Source organism: Miscanthus floridulus, chromosome 8 (assembly GCF_019320115.1).
Source record: "Miscanthus floridulus cultivar M001 chromosome 8, ASM1932011v1, whole genome shotgun sequence".
Classification (NCBI taxonomy): domain Eukaryota; kingdom Viridiplantae; phylum Streptophyta; class Magnoliopsida; order Poales; family Poaceae; genus Miscanthus; species Miscanthus floridulus.
This window is the reverse complement of record NC_089587.1, coordinates 89,123,652-89,142,528: the sequence shown is the minus strand read 5'-3', so window position 1 is coordinate 89,142,528 and position 18,877 is coordinate 89,123,652. Positions and strand designations below refer to the sequence as shown.

Genomic DNA, 18,877 nt, shown 5'->3' with positions numbered 1-18,877 from the left:
ACAACCTGTGAATACATTACTACATTTTAGGTTAGAGGAGAAAATAAATATAGAAGTCTGCGCAAGGAAAGTTTCTCCTATGAACACCAAAAGGAAATACCTAGTGGAAGATCAGAACCAAATTTGTCAAACAGCTGCCAGCATCCAGCAAAGTATATCAATTCAACCATGCATGATAACTAGTAGCGCAGCCAATGATCCAAAAGCAACTGAACTTTCCGTCATTTTGTAAAGAGATGTCGATAATAACAGTAGCTTTAGGCATCTTTCAGCATCGGCAAAATCCCTTTCTGAGAGTCAAAATGTCCTCGTTTCACAAGATCCTAGAGAATTGTCATTTCCTATGCATGTAAAATTGTATGCATCTCTATCAATTCAGGATGTGCTCACTATATATTGCTGTCACTATCTTTGACATCTACTCGTGCCTTGAGCAAGGCCATCAAAGTTTCCCATATCGTGAGAAATCTAGAATATATGCTGCTATCCAATTAGAGGATAAGATGTCCTGGAATAGCCAAAAAAAAAAGAAGAAGAAGATACGGTTCTCTCTACAAGGTTATGTATGTATATAAATAGATGTTTGATGGAAGGAACACAACAGACCAGTCACACAAGCTACGAAGCTAGCTAGGTGACAAGTAGAGGAAAAGCCTTACATGTCAATAAGGGCCTGCCTCTGATAGCCAAGGATGACTTGCCTATGTCCTTTGTTCCAAAGGATCAGAATGTGAACCTTTGAGTTGGTTCATGGGCAGTCTCCTTGGCTAGCCTGAGTGGCCCCTATTGCTCATGCTAGGCTTAATCGAGCCTCTTTGACATGCTGCACACAATTAGACACGTGCTTGGTGGCCTGCATACAATTAGACACGATCATCTCATATCCAGCTGTGTTTCAGTGTCCAACTTTCCATGCTCCATTACTAATATGGCTTGACATTTTCTTCTTGCAAGGCCAATATAGCTTGACAGTTTCTTTTGAAACAATCAGCACGCACAATGCTCTTGACCTGATTTTTTGATATATGCACACGCCGCACAATACGGATTGACAATATGACCAGCATTTTGAAAGAGCACCCAGGAAGCCTCTCTGGGTTCTCAGAATCTCAGCTTTGCTATTTCAGTCACATGAACTTTCTCGTCATTCAGCCCGTTGGTCTGTTAAGACCGTTAACTTTTGCAAGAATAGAGATCATCACTAAACTGTACTAGTTGGTTTACCTGCATCATGTCTTGGTTCATCTTGGGGATGATGATGTTCTCACGTGTCAGTAACCAAACCTGATAGAATTAACAAAACAGCATCTGGTTTTAACTTTTGACATGTACAATAGTAATAATAATATAACGAAAAAACACAAGGGCCTAGAGTAGAGTCAACTAACATTTCGGTGTTTCACCGATTTCCAGAAAGAAGCTTCAGGCGGAGAATTTCACTGCTCGTCATGTCTACTGATTGTTGTTATGTCGCTCGCTCCTTTGGTCACCTCCAAACCCCCAGTTACCCTCAAGTGGCCGTCAGGCGCCAGCCGCAGCCGTGAAATGACTCCACGACCCGGCGCCCTAGGAGTCAGTCGACAACCGGAGGAGGTAGGAAAAGGCTCCGGGCGGTCGCCGTCGACGGAAAGAACGCCGGCGGCGGGGACGGGCCGGATGCGGAAAACGGATAGCTATCGCGCGCTGGCCGGAGAGCAAACCGGCGCCACGGGCCGGTACGAGTTCTCTTACCGTTTCGGTATGGAAGGAATCCGGAGTTGTCCCAGATGTCCGTTCCGCTCCGATGACCGGCCCATGAGGGAACGAAACCAAATGCTGGTGGGCCGGGAGAAGGCCCTGTTTCCTCGCTCAAAAAGACGAAGGGGCTGAGACGAATATATTTATTTTAGTTCCTAAAAAATGAATACATTTATTTTAAAAGTTTTATTGCAAAAGTAATTCACCGACTCAAAACTCAGTAAAGTCTAGGCTCTTGTCGCCATCTTATTTTGCCGAGACAAATAAGCGCCTATTTTAGAGAGTTTATCCTAGCTCTACTTCTTTCTACAGTACATGAAGAGCCAAAGTGAATGGAACCAGTTATTCAGTTCAGTGTTGTTCGGGAGGGTTTCTCCTCCTAAACCGGCCATGACTTTTAGGGAAATGTACACTATAGCATAGAGTCATTTTTCTCTTTCTTATTACTAAACTTAACTAAAAGTTGGTGAAAACTAGAAAGATTGGCTTCACCGGCTTTGACCACCAACTCAAAATCAGACACCCCCACCTCCACCCTTGACTCAAAATATGTCCTTTCTAGCTGTTGCACTATACAATATTCTCTAGAAGGAGAAATCGTTTAAGCCCTCCCAAACAGAGTTGAGCATATATATAGGATTACGTCGCCAAAATTCTTTTCACACACGAGAGCTAGCGAAAGGAGATGAGCTAGCTGTATGTTGGCACCAAATATTTGAGCATTGAATGTGCACCCTTAGTGTCGCGCCTTGTCAAGCCTTCCGTGGAAACAGATGCTTCGGTTCCAGAAACTGGATGGTGTTGTATTCTCGGGTCTTACCCGAGAAGTCGAGAAGTGTAACCATGTGGTGCAGAACGACTATGTCTACAATCAAACTAGCAAATGTTATCTACTGCGTAAACTAGATGATGAATGGCTAGTAAAGACTGGTTGACACATCCATCAGGACGTAGATATTATCAGGTTGTCCTAGGTTTGTTAACACCCTAAGACGCCACATGTAGTCATCAGATTAGAGATGAGCAATAACATTGTGGAAGAGAGGTTAGGAGAAAAGAAGGAAAATGCAAGATTAGACGGATTTGGTTCGGTTGGGTGCATCTCCTTCGGCTTTCGCAACCTCTTTATATTTATAATAAGTTAGGCAAATCTAATCTCCTGTCCAAATTGTATTTCAAAACGACCATAAATCTGCAACCCCACACTCTATCGAAAAAACAAGTGGACCCAAACTATGAAATCAAATGATCTGGCATGCCAAAAGTAAGTCTGATTTTCCATATGTGTGATATGCATATCATCATACTCTCACACCCGAACTTCAAAATAGACGAGATCCATGCATTTGTTTGGATTGTCTCGACAAGGGCTTTGTCAATGTCATGGTGAACTTTAATATGTGAGTTGACCTCATTTGGTTGCTATTTCAAGTAGCCTTCCTTTATATTTTAGTAAAAAATACTGCTACATTAGGATAAATGTGACCTACAGAACACTTAAGAGCATGTTTGTAACGCAGAAATTTCATAAGAAAAAAAATCCCGTGTTCTAAATAAAGTCTAATTATGTTGGTTTTTGGGACGTATTATGAAAACAAAACTGAAAAAGTATAATTAGCTTTATCTTGGGATGTATATAAGGGCAAAACATAACAAAACTGAAAAACTTATAATTAGCTTTATCTCGAGACATATATGGAAACAAACTAGAAAAAAACAGCCTTATGGGACGTACGGAAACATTTTTTTTTTTAAAAAAACACAAATTCTTGGGATATATATGGAAACAAAACTAGAAACAGAAGCCATTTGGGACGTACGGAAACAAAAAATTTGAAAACGAAAAAAAAGTACAGAAACAAAAAATTTTAAAAAGGGAAAAACCAAAGGAGGGCTTGAACCTCCGACCTCATGGTTAACAGTCATACGCTCTAACCATCTGAGCTATTCCAGCATTTGGCTTTAAATTCATATGTACATTTTATTGTTCGATATTCAACAGGATTGGTTCTTAGATGGGATTCACAAATGATTTGACGCCATCTGTTTTCAAAGATGGGATCCACAGGGATAAAAAGATCAACCTTTCTCTCAACTAGTTGCCTTCGTTTGTCATTTTTTTTGTTTTACTATTCTATGGCCCTGGTTCCATTCTTCCAACCTGGATCTTCGTAGGAGCACACCCACAGTGTATGGATCCTGGCTCTATAGAAGTATTTGGGTCTATTTGATTGCTCGCATATATCTAGCTTGTTCTGCATTCATGGACCTAGCTCACCCCATCTAGGTTGAGCGCATGTATGCTCTTTTGTTTGGTTCCTTGCATGTAGTGTGCCTAAAATATTAAATATTTATGATATTATGTCATAATAAAATTAAATTTACTTTATCCAATCTTAATTTGTTTTAAAATCACTTAATATTAACTAATTATGTTTTAATGACCATTAGTTATGGTAATCCTGCAAGGCGCGAGTCTTGCTCGCTGGATAAGGCCGGGCATTTCCCTTGGGCCTGGCTCGGAGGATGCGCTCGGCCGGTTCCGGCGAGTCGGCGACACGCCCACACAGCCAAACGAGCTGGACCTGCACGCAACGCCGGAGGATATACAGGCAACCAAACAGGCGATTAATGCAGAGGACCAGCTAAGGAACGGTCATTGGAGATTTGGAGAGGCCCTATCGCGATATTAAATGATAGATATAACGCTGTCCCCTCCAGTACCACCAGTCGCCAGTCGGTAGTCGAGTCAGTCAGCTGTCTGAAGAAACAACCATCTCCGAAGCAAGAAGCTCTCACAGGGAAAAGGAAAGGAGGAAGAAAGGGGAAAAGAGAGATGAGCTACCAGAGAGTCCCTCCCGAGGAACCCTACCCTCCTCCAGGCACGCAATTTCTTCACCCCCATCTTCTCCTCGTCTCCTTTGTAGGACTATTATCCGTAACTTATTGGTATCTGATTCACTAGACTGGTCTGATCCCCTCTGCTATTTTAAGTCATCACAAGAACCAAATCCAGCAAGTATGGTAGTCAACTGTTCTTGTCTGTCACGGTTCATGCTCAATCCTGCAAGCCTGCTGGGAAGGATCAGCCCTGTTATTGCTTATCCTGTTTCTATGGCTGCTCTGCAATCTCGCTTTCTCAAGACGTTACTGTTCTTGCAAGCTACCTACTCCATGCGCGAAATCTTGTCTGAAGTGATTCTTCATGTCGTGATGCCATAGTTTATCTCACTGCAATTTCAGGGTATCCTCGTCAGGCGTACCCTTACCCACCACCACCAGATGTGTACCCTCCTCCCCCTCGGGGCCATGGACATCCACCACCTCCGCCGCCGCCGCCGCAGGGGCCTTACCCCCCACCTCAGCACCCTCCACCGGGGTACCAGGGTTACTTCAACGACCAGCAGCGCCCTTACTACCCGCCGCCGCCACCGCATGGAGAGTATCAGCAGCAGCACCACCACCACAACCATGGAAACGAGGGTAGCTCAAGCTCCTCCGGGTTCCTCAAAGGATGGTAATGAAAAATATGCTGCACTGCAACTGCTTCATGTTAATTTTGCCGTCAAGCATGCATTTCATTTTCTGTGTGCTAGTGTGCTGCATGCTTATTGTTTGAGATTCGAGATTTAGATGTCGCTGTAGATCCTGGCTTATGTTGCGGTTTGCTCGAGTTGGATGAGAATGAGATCTTGAGCTAGGGTAATTAATATATACAAAGCTCATCAGGATCTTATTGCTTAGTCTGGACTTAAGTAATGATTAGCAGTTTCTAGTGTAATTCGGAGGAGAGCAAGATCCTTGTAACATTATTTATGTTTCGTTTGGTCCCTGAACCATTGTTGGCATGCCTATTAAAGTATTAAGTGCTAATTTAGACACTGCTGTAAGACATGCTGCAATTTTTACTTTTGCTGTAAAGAAAAAGTCTTTTTTTTTCAGATAGTGGCATCAACAGCTGTTGCACGTATCTAAATGTAGTCTTTTTTTGCATGATGCAGTAAGATTCAGTGAGTCTTGGTAACCTTTAAATAAAAGCAGCAAGAAATGAGCAGTCACATATATAATATATTCAGTCTTAGTGATCTTTAACTATGAGCTGTAAGAAATAAGCACTCACATACATTCAGTCTTTAGTGACCTTTATTAATTATGGCCAGGAAGAAATAAGCAGTCACATACTCACATATGTTCTGTAGTCTTAGGGGTCCATTCAGTTATTGTAAGGCATTTTTGCTTATGTATGAATGTACATCCCTTGACAGAGTAAATTCTGGTAATGCAAATCTGGCCAGTCAGACTAGTGATGAGTTATACAGCTGTAGCACCATCATAACCAGGGTTACAAGCTAGGCACATGAACATTAACAAATCAAACATGTTATTCAGTTTTTTAAGATTCTCTCTGTTTGCTTAATCTCATGTAAATATCTGCGTCTCATTTTGGTCTGTGTGGTCTGCAGTTTGGCTGCTCTCTGCTGTTGCTGCCTGCTGGAGGAATGCTGCTGCTGCTTCTGAGATGTTAGATACTATCCGCTAATCGGATCCTATGCTATTGTTGCTAGCGTTCTGGAGCATCCGAGTATTCAGATGTAGTAACTGTGCTTGTAAATAATCTGGACCAGCAGTGTGTTCTTGAGCTTCCGGTCCAGCATTCTATTTTCAAACAGACCATAATTTGTAGTATGTGCTATGCCTTATTATCTGAAAATAAAGGATGCTATTCATGGGGATGTAAATAAGTTATTTGCATAGCTTGATCAGAGAACGCCTGCCATACACCTAGTCAGTGGTAAGTGTGAGTTTGCAATCTGTTTTGGATACCAAATTATAAGGAAGCCCTGAAACAAAAGAGTTTTCGTGGTGTATTTGGTTATCACGTCAGTCTAACACACTGAAGGTCTCCGGTTCGAGTCCGGGCGAAAAGAATTCGTTTTGTTCCTACTTTTTTTTACCGCTTTCTTCTGTGCTTTGCGCGTGCACGAGGGAATTTCTTTCTTTCTTTTTTTTTGGCCTCGAGGCATTGCACCTCGCCGCCGTGCCTCCTTGTGATGTGGCAACAAAACAACAATAGGCTAAACAAGGAAAACGTGCACGTCACTGTTGATGTGTCTGGTATTTGGTTCAAGAAGACGTCGGATGGGATTAGAGCGCTGCCGAAATGGGCCTAGCAAACGGATATCAATTACAATCTTTGGGCAACTTGAAGGTACTAGGGAAAGTAAAGAGCATCACCATGAGCTCTTTAAATAACTCTGTAGTTTCGTTTTTTGTTAAAAAGAAGAAAAAATAATCCTCTTAACATTTTTGTATGTGAACTCCTCAAAGATAAAAATCATCCTCTCAACTCATAAATATATGGTGTGTTACGTGCTTGTGATCCATTTTGACGTCTCCTTCACCGCGATTTTTCTCCTCTCACCAAGCTAGTTTTTCGTCCTCCTATCCGATTTTTTGAGTTTTAGAAAAGTAAATTATTGAAAACTATTGGAGAAAGAAAAACTTTTCATTTATTTTGCTCACAAATAGCTAGCAAGGTTGCCTACGCGTAGCGTGGTATATAACCTTTTTTGTTATTTTTTTACTTGACAATATTTTTTGAAAATAGTTTTGTTTATTACTTTTATTATAATTTTCTGTCTTCATTTGCTTTCTTGCATCCATCGGTATGAACTCCTTGTAAATATCGTTGATCAAGTCCTTCAATATTGTCGTCCACCTCTTCCCTTTTTTTTCCACTTCTACTTTGTGGTCGTGCAAATTTTTTTGCCAAGGCCAAATCAAGGAGTCCTTTAGTTTTCTCTTGGTGAGTTGCATTTCTCAATAAAACTACTATCCAAGTCTCCCACTATTTAGTTCTTTGGTCCTCCTATATATTTAATTTTTTGTTCGTATTTTTTCTTCTCTTGTGAATCCATAATTGCTCTTTTTTTTAATCCTAAGCCATCATCGGATTTATCACAATCCTACACTTATCTTTTGGAGACACTTCTACCTCAAGCAGCCACAGGTCAGTCCCATCATCATACTAACATGGCAACATCCATCAACACATCTTAAAGTGCATCTAGCTCTTTAGTAGGCTTTAGTGAATTGTATGACATCACGATTAAAGATCTAACTAATTTGTTCTGTGTTGAGCAGGACATTAATTGTATCATATGTATTTGGTAAAGACGTTATTAAAAAATCATTATTATTCAAAGATCAAATAACTAGCAAACAAGTATGATGTTCCATGTGCGAGTGATGTTATGAAGAATGACAAGCCAATGTATGAAAAAAGAAAAGAGATATGGACTTATGCATATTCGTGGTCTCATTTGTGTCGGCATGCATCTAAATAGCATGGAGTGTTAAGATGTAGTACTTGTGCTTATAAGGGGGTGTTTGGCAGGGCTCCTCTTGAGGGGCTCCTCCAAAGGAGCTGGAGCTATTTTGGAGGAGCCACAATTTGTAGCTCCTCCAAAAATAGCTATGGCTCCTCTGTTTTCATTGAAAAAACGGCTTCTCTTGCAAATTGTTTGGTTGAGCTACATCGGAGGAGCCGGAGCCGAGGGATGAGCCCTACCAAACAGGCCCTAAATCGATGTGATTTTTTTCCCGAAGAAACAGCGGCAAGAGCATGCCGGTTATGTATTAATAGAGAACAAGTTTTACAGAAAATAATTAAAAAACAAAAACAAAAACCTCATGAAGGAGGCAACAGCAAGACCACCACCACACGAAAACACAACACCAGCGAACCTCGATGAGATGAAAACCCCTCATGAAGGAGGCAACAGCAGGACCACCACCACACGAAAACACAACACCAACGAACCTCGATGAGATGATTTGGTCATCTAGAGTAGTAGTGCTCATGAATTTCCACACCATTCTATTTTCAAACGAAGCATAATTTGTAGTAAGTGCTATGCTTTTTCTGAAAATAAAGAATATCATGGGATTGAAAATAAATTATTTGCATAGCTTGACTAGAGAACGCCTGCCATGCCGTTGACCACTGTGGTGAGTTTACAATTTCCAAGAGAAATTAATTAACGGAGTCTATAAACAGCAGTGTTTTCGTGGTGTAGTTGGTTATCACGTCAGTCTAACACACTTAAGGATGAAAACGGAACGGAAATATCCCGAACCGAACCGCATCGTTTTTTTATATTTAATCCGATCGAATCCGCATTTTCTTGTCCGACTTTACTGTTTTCGCTTTCGCATTTCAGATGTTTCGTATTTCAAATGTAAAAGTAGAAAACGGTTTAGACATTTTTCCGACCGTTTTCTACTTTTCTACTTTTAATTTGAAAACAATCTGTTTTTGTGTCCCCTTTTTTTTTGGTACCGCTTTCTTCTGTGCTTAGCTTTGCGCGAGCACATGGGAATGGATCACCTCGAGTACATGCAACCTGTAGCTCTGTTTTAGACTGTCTTCAATAGGTGCCTCTAACAGTATCTATACGGAAGATCTATTTTAGGCTATTTGAGAGGTACAATATAAATATGAGTATTATCTCTTTTGAAAATCCATTTGCAGAAATAATTCTTTTTTGGATCCTGTTGTTGGAGATGATGTCGAATAGGTATTGAAACATTTAACTGTAGCGCTACCCAAACGTTGAATAGATATTATATTCTGGATGTTGTTGTTGGAGATAGTATTACTAGTTTATTTATAGGTACATACTACTATAGAATATAAAGACTTTTTTTTACAACAACTCAAATATATATATTAAGAAAGCAGCCAAATTACAAAACAACCCTCAAGAGAAGGTTGGATCACATCAATACCGCCGGTGGGGCATCGGACACGTACACCTCCACGCGTCACGCGAGGACTGAAGTCGGAAGGCACGTGTACTGGAGCCGAAGAATCGCCGTTGTCGACGCCGGAGAAGAGCAGAACGCCGGCGAGGGGCACCAGAGGCGTCACGGACGCATGGTCCCAGATGGACTGACCGCGCTGAGCGTCGGTAAAGCAGGGGCAGGGGAGACCTTGATGTCGAACTTCTCCAACGGACCTCAGATGAATCTTGGGCCGCCGATGGAGTATACAGAGTAGGCTCCCGTCGGAACCCACGGTGGAGGCAAAACCGCCGGGCCAGCGAAGAAAACGGCTACCACGGCTTGATGCAATTGAAGAAACTTGGCACCGGGCTGCAAAACCAAAGAAGCCAGCTCCGTTCCCCATATCCAAACGAGAGATGAGAAACAGATCCTCCAACTGTAGAGGCTGAATCTTTTACATATGAATCATGCCTCCAAAAGCTGCCCAGGCAGCGTGGCCACGTCGCGTGCTTTTTTACATATGAATCCTACCTCTAAAAGCTGGCCAGGCAGCGTGGCCACGTCGCGTGTTTTTTTACATATGAATCCTACCTCTAAAAGCTGGCCAGGCAGCGTGGCCACGTCGCGTGCTTTTTCCGGCCGTTCGATTGGGCGCGTGGACGGCCCAGATCAGGCAAGCCACGGTCATTTTTCAAAAAGACCCTCGAACTTTAGTTGAATCAACCCGTAGTCCAGGCCTCTTCTTACTCGGGCTTGTCCATCTCACCGAGCGGCGGCACGGGCGCCAGCCACCAGTGAGGCGGCGTAGCCCCATGGCCGCGGGCGAACCGAGCGCGGCCCTGCAGCTGGATGCGCCCACCACCGTGGCCCTGCAGGCGCCTCACTCGCGTCTCGCGCCGCCGCGGCGGCTTCCCGTTCCGCGCGTGCGGTCGGCGCCGTAGCCACAGCGGCCCGCCGCTCACGCGCCGATCCTCCCAGCCGCTTCGCCCCGCGCCGCCGACTACGCGCACTCGTCGGACGACGCCAAGACCCCGACGGACAGGGACGTCGAGTCGGACGAAGCCGTGTCGGCCCTGTGCGAGCGCTGGCGCAGGGCTTTCAACAAGGAGCGTGACCACGCCGACCACACCGAGATGGCTTCAGGCCACTCCTACCTTTGCAGGCCCTTGGGCAGGTGCTGTTCCTGTGAGGACGGGGGTGTTGGTAAGCGCTCTCTCTCTCACACACGCACACACACAGTCTCTGCCTATCGCTTTTGGTTATTTGCCTAGTTCTTCTCTCTTACTATGCACAACATGTGTTTGACAAAATGCCTCTAAAGAGATTATGGAGCTAGCTACATCTAGGATTATTTGAGAGTAAATCCTAGACTATCACAACAGAACCTTTTAGTTTTCTATCTCTTAACAGTTACAATGCTCACCATAATTTTCTCTATCCCTATTCCTCTTGGGTTGGCTATTTATTTTCTAAAAATAAAAATGGTACTGCTGAAATCCATACAAGTAGATACTCCAATTTAACACTGCTTATGTGTAGCAAAGATTTGGCTAATCTGTGCAGATGTATACCCTGAGGAGCAAAGTTCATTTGGTACTAGATGTTATCCTGAATCATGCTAAAGGTACCTTAGTTATCATGTCCAACTCAGCTCTAATAACTATCAAAGCAGAGAAAAATGGGTCATATCAGTGAAAAAAAACATGTTTTACTTGAGCAATTTAATACAACCATGTTTGGCTCTGCTGAAAGCTTTGAATTTAAACTCAAACAGCATGTAATATTTGCCTTATATACTATTTCAGACATTCTCTTCCATTGCAACATACTGACTCTGAACCATAAGGCAGGCAAGTCTACTATACCTCCATTTTTCTTCTGCTATATTTAGTGCTGATTGCTAAAGCTCTCCACATAACTTTCTCAACTCATCGACTTCTCCTAATTTGGATTTTAGCTGGACTACTATCTCTCTCCTTCTGTAAATGATTTGGCTAATCTGTGTAGTTAAATTTTTTACTTTGTTTTAAAAGCTTCAGAACTGCAGCCACTGCCCACTGCTATAGCCTATAGGCATGATCCTTTTGTTTTCTACAACTACAGCCATGCGAACAGTTCCAAAATTTCCTTCTCAGCTGTAGAAATAGAGCAACAGTAAGAGAAGCTTTTTAAAATTGCTTATCTCTATATAAGAAAAAAAAGTGCACCAAGACCTACCAAAATTTAACCAATTAGAACTCATTTCATATTTAATTGAAACCTTCCAATATGCTAAACTAACAATTAAAAAAAATACAAGCAAAAATAAAAAAAAAATCTCTTGCTGCAGTTCCCTGTATCATGCTTATCCTATTCTCCAATCTCCATAGTTCCGAAACTTAGTATAGGGATACATACCCAAAAGAGCACGTTCTGATTTTTCCCGTCTTACACAATTTCTAAACAAAAGACAGAATTGGAAGAGAAGAATTCTGTAGCCATTGCTTATGCTGCGGTCATTACAGGAGTTCTAGCAACTTCTTTGTGTATGTCCATGTGGTACCCTGTGGTATCGATCGCGTATATGCTGCAACATATACAAAATCAGATTCATGAGATGTTGACACGTCTGCTTTGGTTATCACTGAGTTCTTGACTTGTTTTTTCTGAATCACTACACTATCTTATCGTATAATTTGAACTTCTTTTTCCTCTCTTCAAATTCATATAGACAGTTAGGCACATCATACTTTTTTTTTTTTAGAATGATCTTCTTAATCAGGTTGTACACACACGTCAGTACGTATGCAATCCGTTCTATTACTACGTGGCGAAGACAACATATAGTCTCCAAATGGACTCACACAACAGCACGCAGACTGGCCCACACCCACGCAGGGCGCGGCAACGCTGCGCATGATTTCTAGTCAATATCCAATCCCTCAAATCGGCCGTCGGAGGGGCCAAAACCGAGGAAGGGAGAACCAGATCGACCCCAACAGCAGGAGGAGGAAACATCCACAGGCTGAGAGAGATTATTGTACTAACTTCGCCGCCGCTGACGAGAACGACGAGGTGAAGACGACGGAGGTGGAAGACCCGCCGGACACCCATCCAGGCCTCTCTCACTTGGAGACTACTCGAAGCTGCTAGATCTACTACTAGGCAATAGATAATACGTAGACGACGGGGCCGGCCCGCCTTCCCTCGGCACCGGGGCAAGCGCCGGCGGGAGAAGGGAAGGGGCCCGGAGGAGCTCTTCTGCTTTGTGCCTTTATTTTGGTTGGAGATGGACAAAGCAAGTCATCTTCCAGCTCGGTTACACATTTGCATTCTCCGATCCACGTCGTGTTTGTGGTCCTCTACTCTATGACGTGACAACAATGGAAGAGCAATAATACGCTAGGCAAGGAAAACGGTGTCTGGTATTTGGTTCAAAGGCACGTCCCTGCTGCTGCCGCTGCCATGTGGAACGCGATAGAGGGATGCGGTGGGGGGCAGAGCTCCGTCTCCGGCTATCTTCTATCCCCATCAGCTAGCAGGCTTTGTGATGGTCGACGGAGCGCCTGAGCAAAGCAACCAACGATGATGGATCAACTGAAATCATGGAGAGGAAATAAAGATGAATACATGTACTCCTACAGTCCAAGCTACTTGCAATCCCGTCGGTTCACGTCCACTGTCCAGTCCACACTCGGCGTCCTGCTGTCTCCAAGTGCACTGAACATGCATCGTCGCCCGGCGAATCGCATGGGGATCGGAAGATATTACGGATGCATGCATGGTTGACCTGATTTGGTGTGAGTTTTTAGCATGTTCGCTGGGCTTATAAGCCGTACTTTTTCAGTCAACAAACAATATTTTTCTCTTGCAACAAATCAGCCAACTGTAATTTTAGCCATGACTTATCAGCCAAACGAACAAGACATTTATTTGCAGGAGGACAGGATCCGATACCCATACACTTGACACAAGGACACTAAGTGGCCGTCTGAGGCCGGCCGGTTTCGTCACCCGTACATAATGACGAACAGACATCTCCGGCTCTCCGCCGCGGAGGATGAGTAAGCTTTACTGTCGGCAGTCGCCAGTCACCACACATAATGACATAAATGTCGTCGACGAATTGCCAGATTGGTTATGCATGCACGGTTTCCTTCATTTAATTTCTTATGTGGTTAGTTCCATTTGGGAGCGTGCTGCGGCACACATCACGGGCTCACGGCGAGTAATGGACCGGATCAATCCGACATCTTTTTTAAGATGCCATACAATAACTAGGGTTGGGGGCAGAGCTATCTCTGCGCACAATAATACTAGTGATTAGACGCGCCGTTAGAAAACGACCTGACGCGGGAGACACAGTGTCCGGTCGAGTCCAGAGAGCTCCCAGAGCCGCTCTGGGCCGACCAGACGAGTCCGGTCACACCGGACCGGACGCTCCCAGCGTCCGATCAATTATTGCGCTGAAAACCCGAGACTACCTGGTTCACATGGCGACCGGACGCGTTCGGTCGCTGCGTCCGATCGTTGTCTGCAATCTTGCTTCGGGCTATATCACTTTGACCTGATGCTGAACAGTGATTCGTCAGCGTCCGGTCACTCCACTGAGCCAGAGTCCGGTCACCACGACAACTCTGCCCGCGCCTGGCTAGTATACCGGACGCGTCCAGTATCGATATCGGACGCGTCCGGTCACGTCAGGAATACTACCGCCTGAGACAATACCGGTACGCATGTCGGACGCGTCCGGTTACCCTGTGACAAGCGCATTCAACTCCTTTTCAACTCTATCTTCTTTACCCTTGTTCAAATGTGCCAACCACCAAGTATATCACCTTGTGCACATGTGTTAGCATATTTTCATAAATGTTTTTAGGGGTGTTAGCACTCCACTAGATCCTAAATACATATGCAATGAGTTAGAACATCTAGTGGCACTTTTATAACAACATTTCAATATGAGTTTCACCCCTCTTAATAGTACGGCTATCGATCCTAAATGTGATCACACTCACTAAGTGTCTCGACCATCAAAACCGAAAAGCTCCTATCAATTTCACCTTTGCCTTGAGCTTTTTGTTTTTCACTTTCTTCTTTTTCAAGTCCAAGCACTTGATCATAACCATGGCATTACCATCATCATGTCATGATCTTCATTTGCTTCACCACTTGAAGTAGTGCTACCTATCTCATAATCACTTTGATAAACTAGGTTAGCACTTAGGGTTTCATCAATTCACCAAAACCATAGGATCAAATTTCTACAACTAGAATGACAACAACCACATAAACAAAAGCAAAGATAAGCCCACCATCTCTTAGTGTTTCCAGCCCCCACCCCTTCAGCTTGATATGGCTTCTCAAATTCCTTTCCAGGTTTGGTTTTTTTTTTGCAGGGGGTTGATTATGAGATTCTCCCACTTTGATTCCACTTTTTAGCATTCTCTCAATTCCTTCTTCTATTATTTCACTTTCAAAGCAAAAATCTATTACAAACATGCCCAGGGTCCATTTAGCAGGTTTTGGAACCCTGGTAGTGTCGCTGCAAGCAATCTTCATTCTCACATAATAATACTTGTATCTTGATCCTTCATCAATTTCCATGACTTTCCCAACCAGTCCTCTAATTAGCTAGTATCCTCACTGATCATTGATCTACAGGAATTCGTTTGACTCTAAACCAGCCTTGTTGCAATCCCCCTTTGGATCCCACAGCAAGTGTCCATGCTTCAATCTTAATTTTAGCTTCACTTCTCATGGTCAAGGTTTTGAAATAACTCCATTCCTCTACCATTTTTTTGCATTAGGAGACCTCATCAGTAATTTATCTTCTGCACGATTTGCTTTGTAGTAACAACTGCACTTATGAATGATATCACTGCTGTCTCTAGTTGCATGATTTTTTCAAACAACAGATTTCACATGTCCCTCTTGGATTACAAATAGGGTTTGATACCTCAGTTTTCGAATGGGCTTGGATGTTCTCGCCACTTTGTGTCCCCCAATTGCTCTGGAAGATTCAACATCTTTTGGTCCCTATTGGATAGGCTTCTCATCCTTCTTCTCTTCATGGTCTTTCCACTGTGATGTGTGTTCATCTGAATTAACCTTGTGCCTACAGAGTCATCTCCCTAACTTATTGTAGTCCTGGATTCTCTTTCATATCACTCTATAGGGACCGTGACGCCTAAGAGGAGGGTTGAATTAGGCAACTTCAAAAATACTTCTAACTATGGCCTCTAATTTTTTCTTAGTCAAAACCTATGTAAGAAATAATCTATCTAGATGTGCAACTAAAGTTTTGCTAGGTGTGTTGCTATCTCTATCGAAAAAGAGTTATGCAATCTAGGTTATAATCTGAAGGGATCGTGACGCCTAAGAGGGGGGGGGGGGTGAATTAGGCAACTTAAAAATCTAACTCAAAACTATGGCCTCTTTTTCTAACCCTAGCAAAACCTATGCAATAGATAAACTATCTAGATGTGCAACTATGGTTTTACTAGTGTGTTGCTATCTCTACCGCAAACGTAGTAAAGTAAACAATGTAAATGCGGAAGCTAAAGAGCAAGGTAGAGATATGCAAACTCCCGTCGACGACTCTGGTATTTTTACCGAGGTATCGAGAAGCGTGCAAGCTTCTCCCTAGTCCTCGTTGGAGCCCCTCGCAAGGAATCCCTCACAAGGGCCAAGCTCCCGGTCGGGTAACTTCGTGGATAGCCTCGGGCCTTCCCCACGCGCAAATGGGTCTCCGATGTGCCTCTCGGCAAGCCTCTCCCGGAAGCTCCCCGCCGTCTTCACTATCAAGCTTCTGGCCGAAACGCCGCGGGCCTTGTTCCCTCCGGTACACGGTGGCGGTCACACCACAAACGCGGTTGGTGTGATCTCGCAAGACTTCAAGCCCCTCCGATGTACAACACTTGTGCTCGCAAGCACGGGGTGGCAAGAGGTATGCAAACCTCACTAAACACTAGGCATAAACCTAGAGCAAGCGCATAAGCGGTGGTCTAATCAACCTAAGTACTTCACAAAGCACTTATGCTAATCACCTAATAAAACACTAAGCACTATGCATGTGGAGATCACTAAAATAGTGTATCAACACCCTTGGTATGTTTCCTCAGTTCCACACTTCTCAAATGGCCGGTTGGGGGTTGTATTTATAAGCCCCACTGAGAAAGTAGCCGTTAGGGTCGAATTCCCGCGAAACTGCTACTGATCAGACGCTGAATCGTCCTGACCGAACACGTCCGGTCGTCCCGACCGTTGAGCCGGCAAAACACTGATCGGATGCTAGCTAGCGTCCGGTCGCCTGCCACCGGACGCGTCCGGTCATAGATATGCCGCTCTGGAACCTTTCTGTACTCGATCGGACGCTGCGTTCCTGCGTCCGGTCGGTTGCCGCCAGCGTCCGGTCCTCGCGTCCGGTCGCCTGTCTGCTGAGCCACCGGTCCAGCGTCCGGTCGCGCTTCCAGCGTCCGGTCCTTGCGTTCGATCGCATCTGCGAGCTCGTTTCTTTGTGATCTTGCGTACGGCTTGGTTCCTATCTTCATGCTTGGACTTTGCTTGATCTCTTGGGTCTTTTCTTGTGCTCCTAAGGTCTTGCTTAAGGTGTTGATCATTGGATCATCACGTCGCCTTCGTCCAAGTCACGTCTTGCACCCTATTGAACTACAAAACAAACACATGCAAATTCATTAGTCCAATTTGGTTGTGTTGGTCATCAAATACCAAAATCCAAAGTAAATGGCCAAGGGTCCATTTTCCTTACAATCTCCCCCTTTTTGGTGATTGATGCCAACACGACCAAAGCAAGCAAATAATGAGAATTTGGAAGTTAAAAACTACCTACTTGCTAGGATGCAATGCAAAGGGCAAGGTTATATAATACTAATTGAAACTTTACTTAAAAACTTGTCTTGCCCTTGCAAATGTCCCCATATGATATTATGGATTAAAGCCTAGTTTTTTTTAAAATTCTCCCATTACTTAGGCTAGTCCATAATTCACTTTTCTTCCTTTCTCGGACCATTTCCACTTGTAGACATCAACTTGATGATGCTTGCCTTTGGTCCTTCAAATTCTCCCCCTTTGGCATTAAACACCGAAAAGGAAGACATTAGTAGCAGAAGAGAGGGTCAAATTTCATGATCCTTTGAGTATAAAGTGAACTGGATCACAAGATTTGACTCTCAGATTATATAGACTAAGCTCCCCCACAAATATGCATACATATGGTAGAAAGCAAAGCATATGCATAATTAGTAATTTATTGTACAAGAGAGTTTAATCTATATAATGCATGGAGAAAGCATATAAATATAAAATGAAATCAACATGATGATGCCAATTGAAGAATGATGCTTAACTCCGGGGACTCCAATTTCCTTACAATCAGACTACTACACATGTGATAGGTTTGAAAAATTGATACCATTTGAAAAAGTGTTAGTCTCAAAGCAGCCAAGTTGTAGAATTACTCCCCCTAAATATGTGCACACAAATGTAGAATACTTTATAGAAATCATGCACATTGATTTTAGAATTAAAAATACCACTTGAAAGATGACATCTCATGAATGTGAGAATCATTTTCAAAAAAGATATTCGGGAGAGATTATCTACAATTTGGACTTTGACACATATTAGATAAACAAAAGTAGGACAAGCTATGTGCCGTGCTCCTAAACAATTTTAAACCATGTAGGTTTGCTCCAAGGGTTGGCAATGAAACCGAGCAAGCCTACCATATGATATACCTATTGAATGCATGACAAAAGATTTAAGCTTGTAAATGCAAACATAGACATGAAGAGTACCTAGATGCTTAAAGATACCAATTGTAGGAAAATCGAATTGCAAGATGTACCAATTAAAAAGTAATAACATCTAGTTACCTAACATGGGAAGGGGAATTTGGGTCCATAGTATTCACTAACCCACTTGGCAATGATTTTGTCCATCATGATGCACCCCATGAAATGCACCCATACTTTGCCAAGTCTCCAAATTCCCCGAAGTCTGACGGACTTCTCACTTCTCTTTCGGAATCCAAACCTTCTTGGTGCTCTTCATGTTGGAAATGATTTCCTTTGGCACCCAAAAGCGTTTGACCCCATTGTTGGCTTGCTTGTTCACCTTGATGGCCACCACCTTGTCATTTTTCTTCTTTTTCAAGAAATAAGGTGTGGAGGCCTTCTTGTCCACCTTGTTGGTGTAGGTGTTGGAGAGCTTGCTTGTTTGCTTTTTCTCCTTCTTCTTTGCTCCTCCCCCATTCTTCACCTTGCACTCATAGGACTTGTGACCTTCCTTGTGGCACACATAACAAACCATGGTTTGTCCTTCATCAAGCTTCTTCACTCCCTTGATGGTG

The 18,877-nt window shown here is 43.4% G+C and overlaps 1 protein-coding gene and 1 non-coding gene across 2 annotated transcripts; both read left to right on the top strand.

Annotated features, from left to right (window-relative positions):
- Window positions 1–4,420: 4,420 nt before the first annotated feature.
- On the top strand, window positions 4,421–6,479 carry LOC136476917 (protein CYSTEINE-RICH TRANSMEMBRANE MODULE 11-like). The gene is made up of 3 exons (XM_066474899.1): window positions 4,421–4,619; window positions 4,981–5,254; window positions 6,201–6,479. Exons 1-3 carry the CDS (start codon window positions 4,574–4,576, stop codon window positions 6,253–6,255), a joined length of 375 nt encoding a protein of 124 aa, XP_066330996.1. The 5' UTR covers window positions 4,421–4,573; the 3' UTR covers window positions 6,256–6,479.
- A 112-nt stretch (window positions 6,480–6,591) lies between these two features.
- TRNAV-AAC (transfer RNA valine (anticodon AAC)) lies at window positions 6,592–6,665 on the top strand. The gene has a single exon. It is a non-coding gene; the product is annotated as a tRNA-Val (tRNA).
- The last annotated feature ends 12,212 nt before the right edge of the window (window positions 6,666–18,877 follow it).

Coding starts and splice junctions, on each gene's coding strand:
- LOC136476917 (XM_066474899.1), top strand. CDS start 4,574: ATGAGCTACCAGAGAGTCCCTCCCGAGGAACCCTACCCTCCTCCAG. Junction 4,620..4,980: donor GGAACCCTACCCTCCTCCAG/GCACGCAATTTC, acceptor CTGCAATTTCAG/GGTATCCTCGTCAGGCGTAC. Junction 5,255..6,200: donor TCCGGGTTCCTCAAAGGATG/GTAATGAAAAAT, acceptor TGTGGTCTGCAG/TTTGGCTGCTCTCTGCTGTT.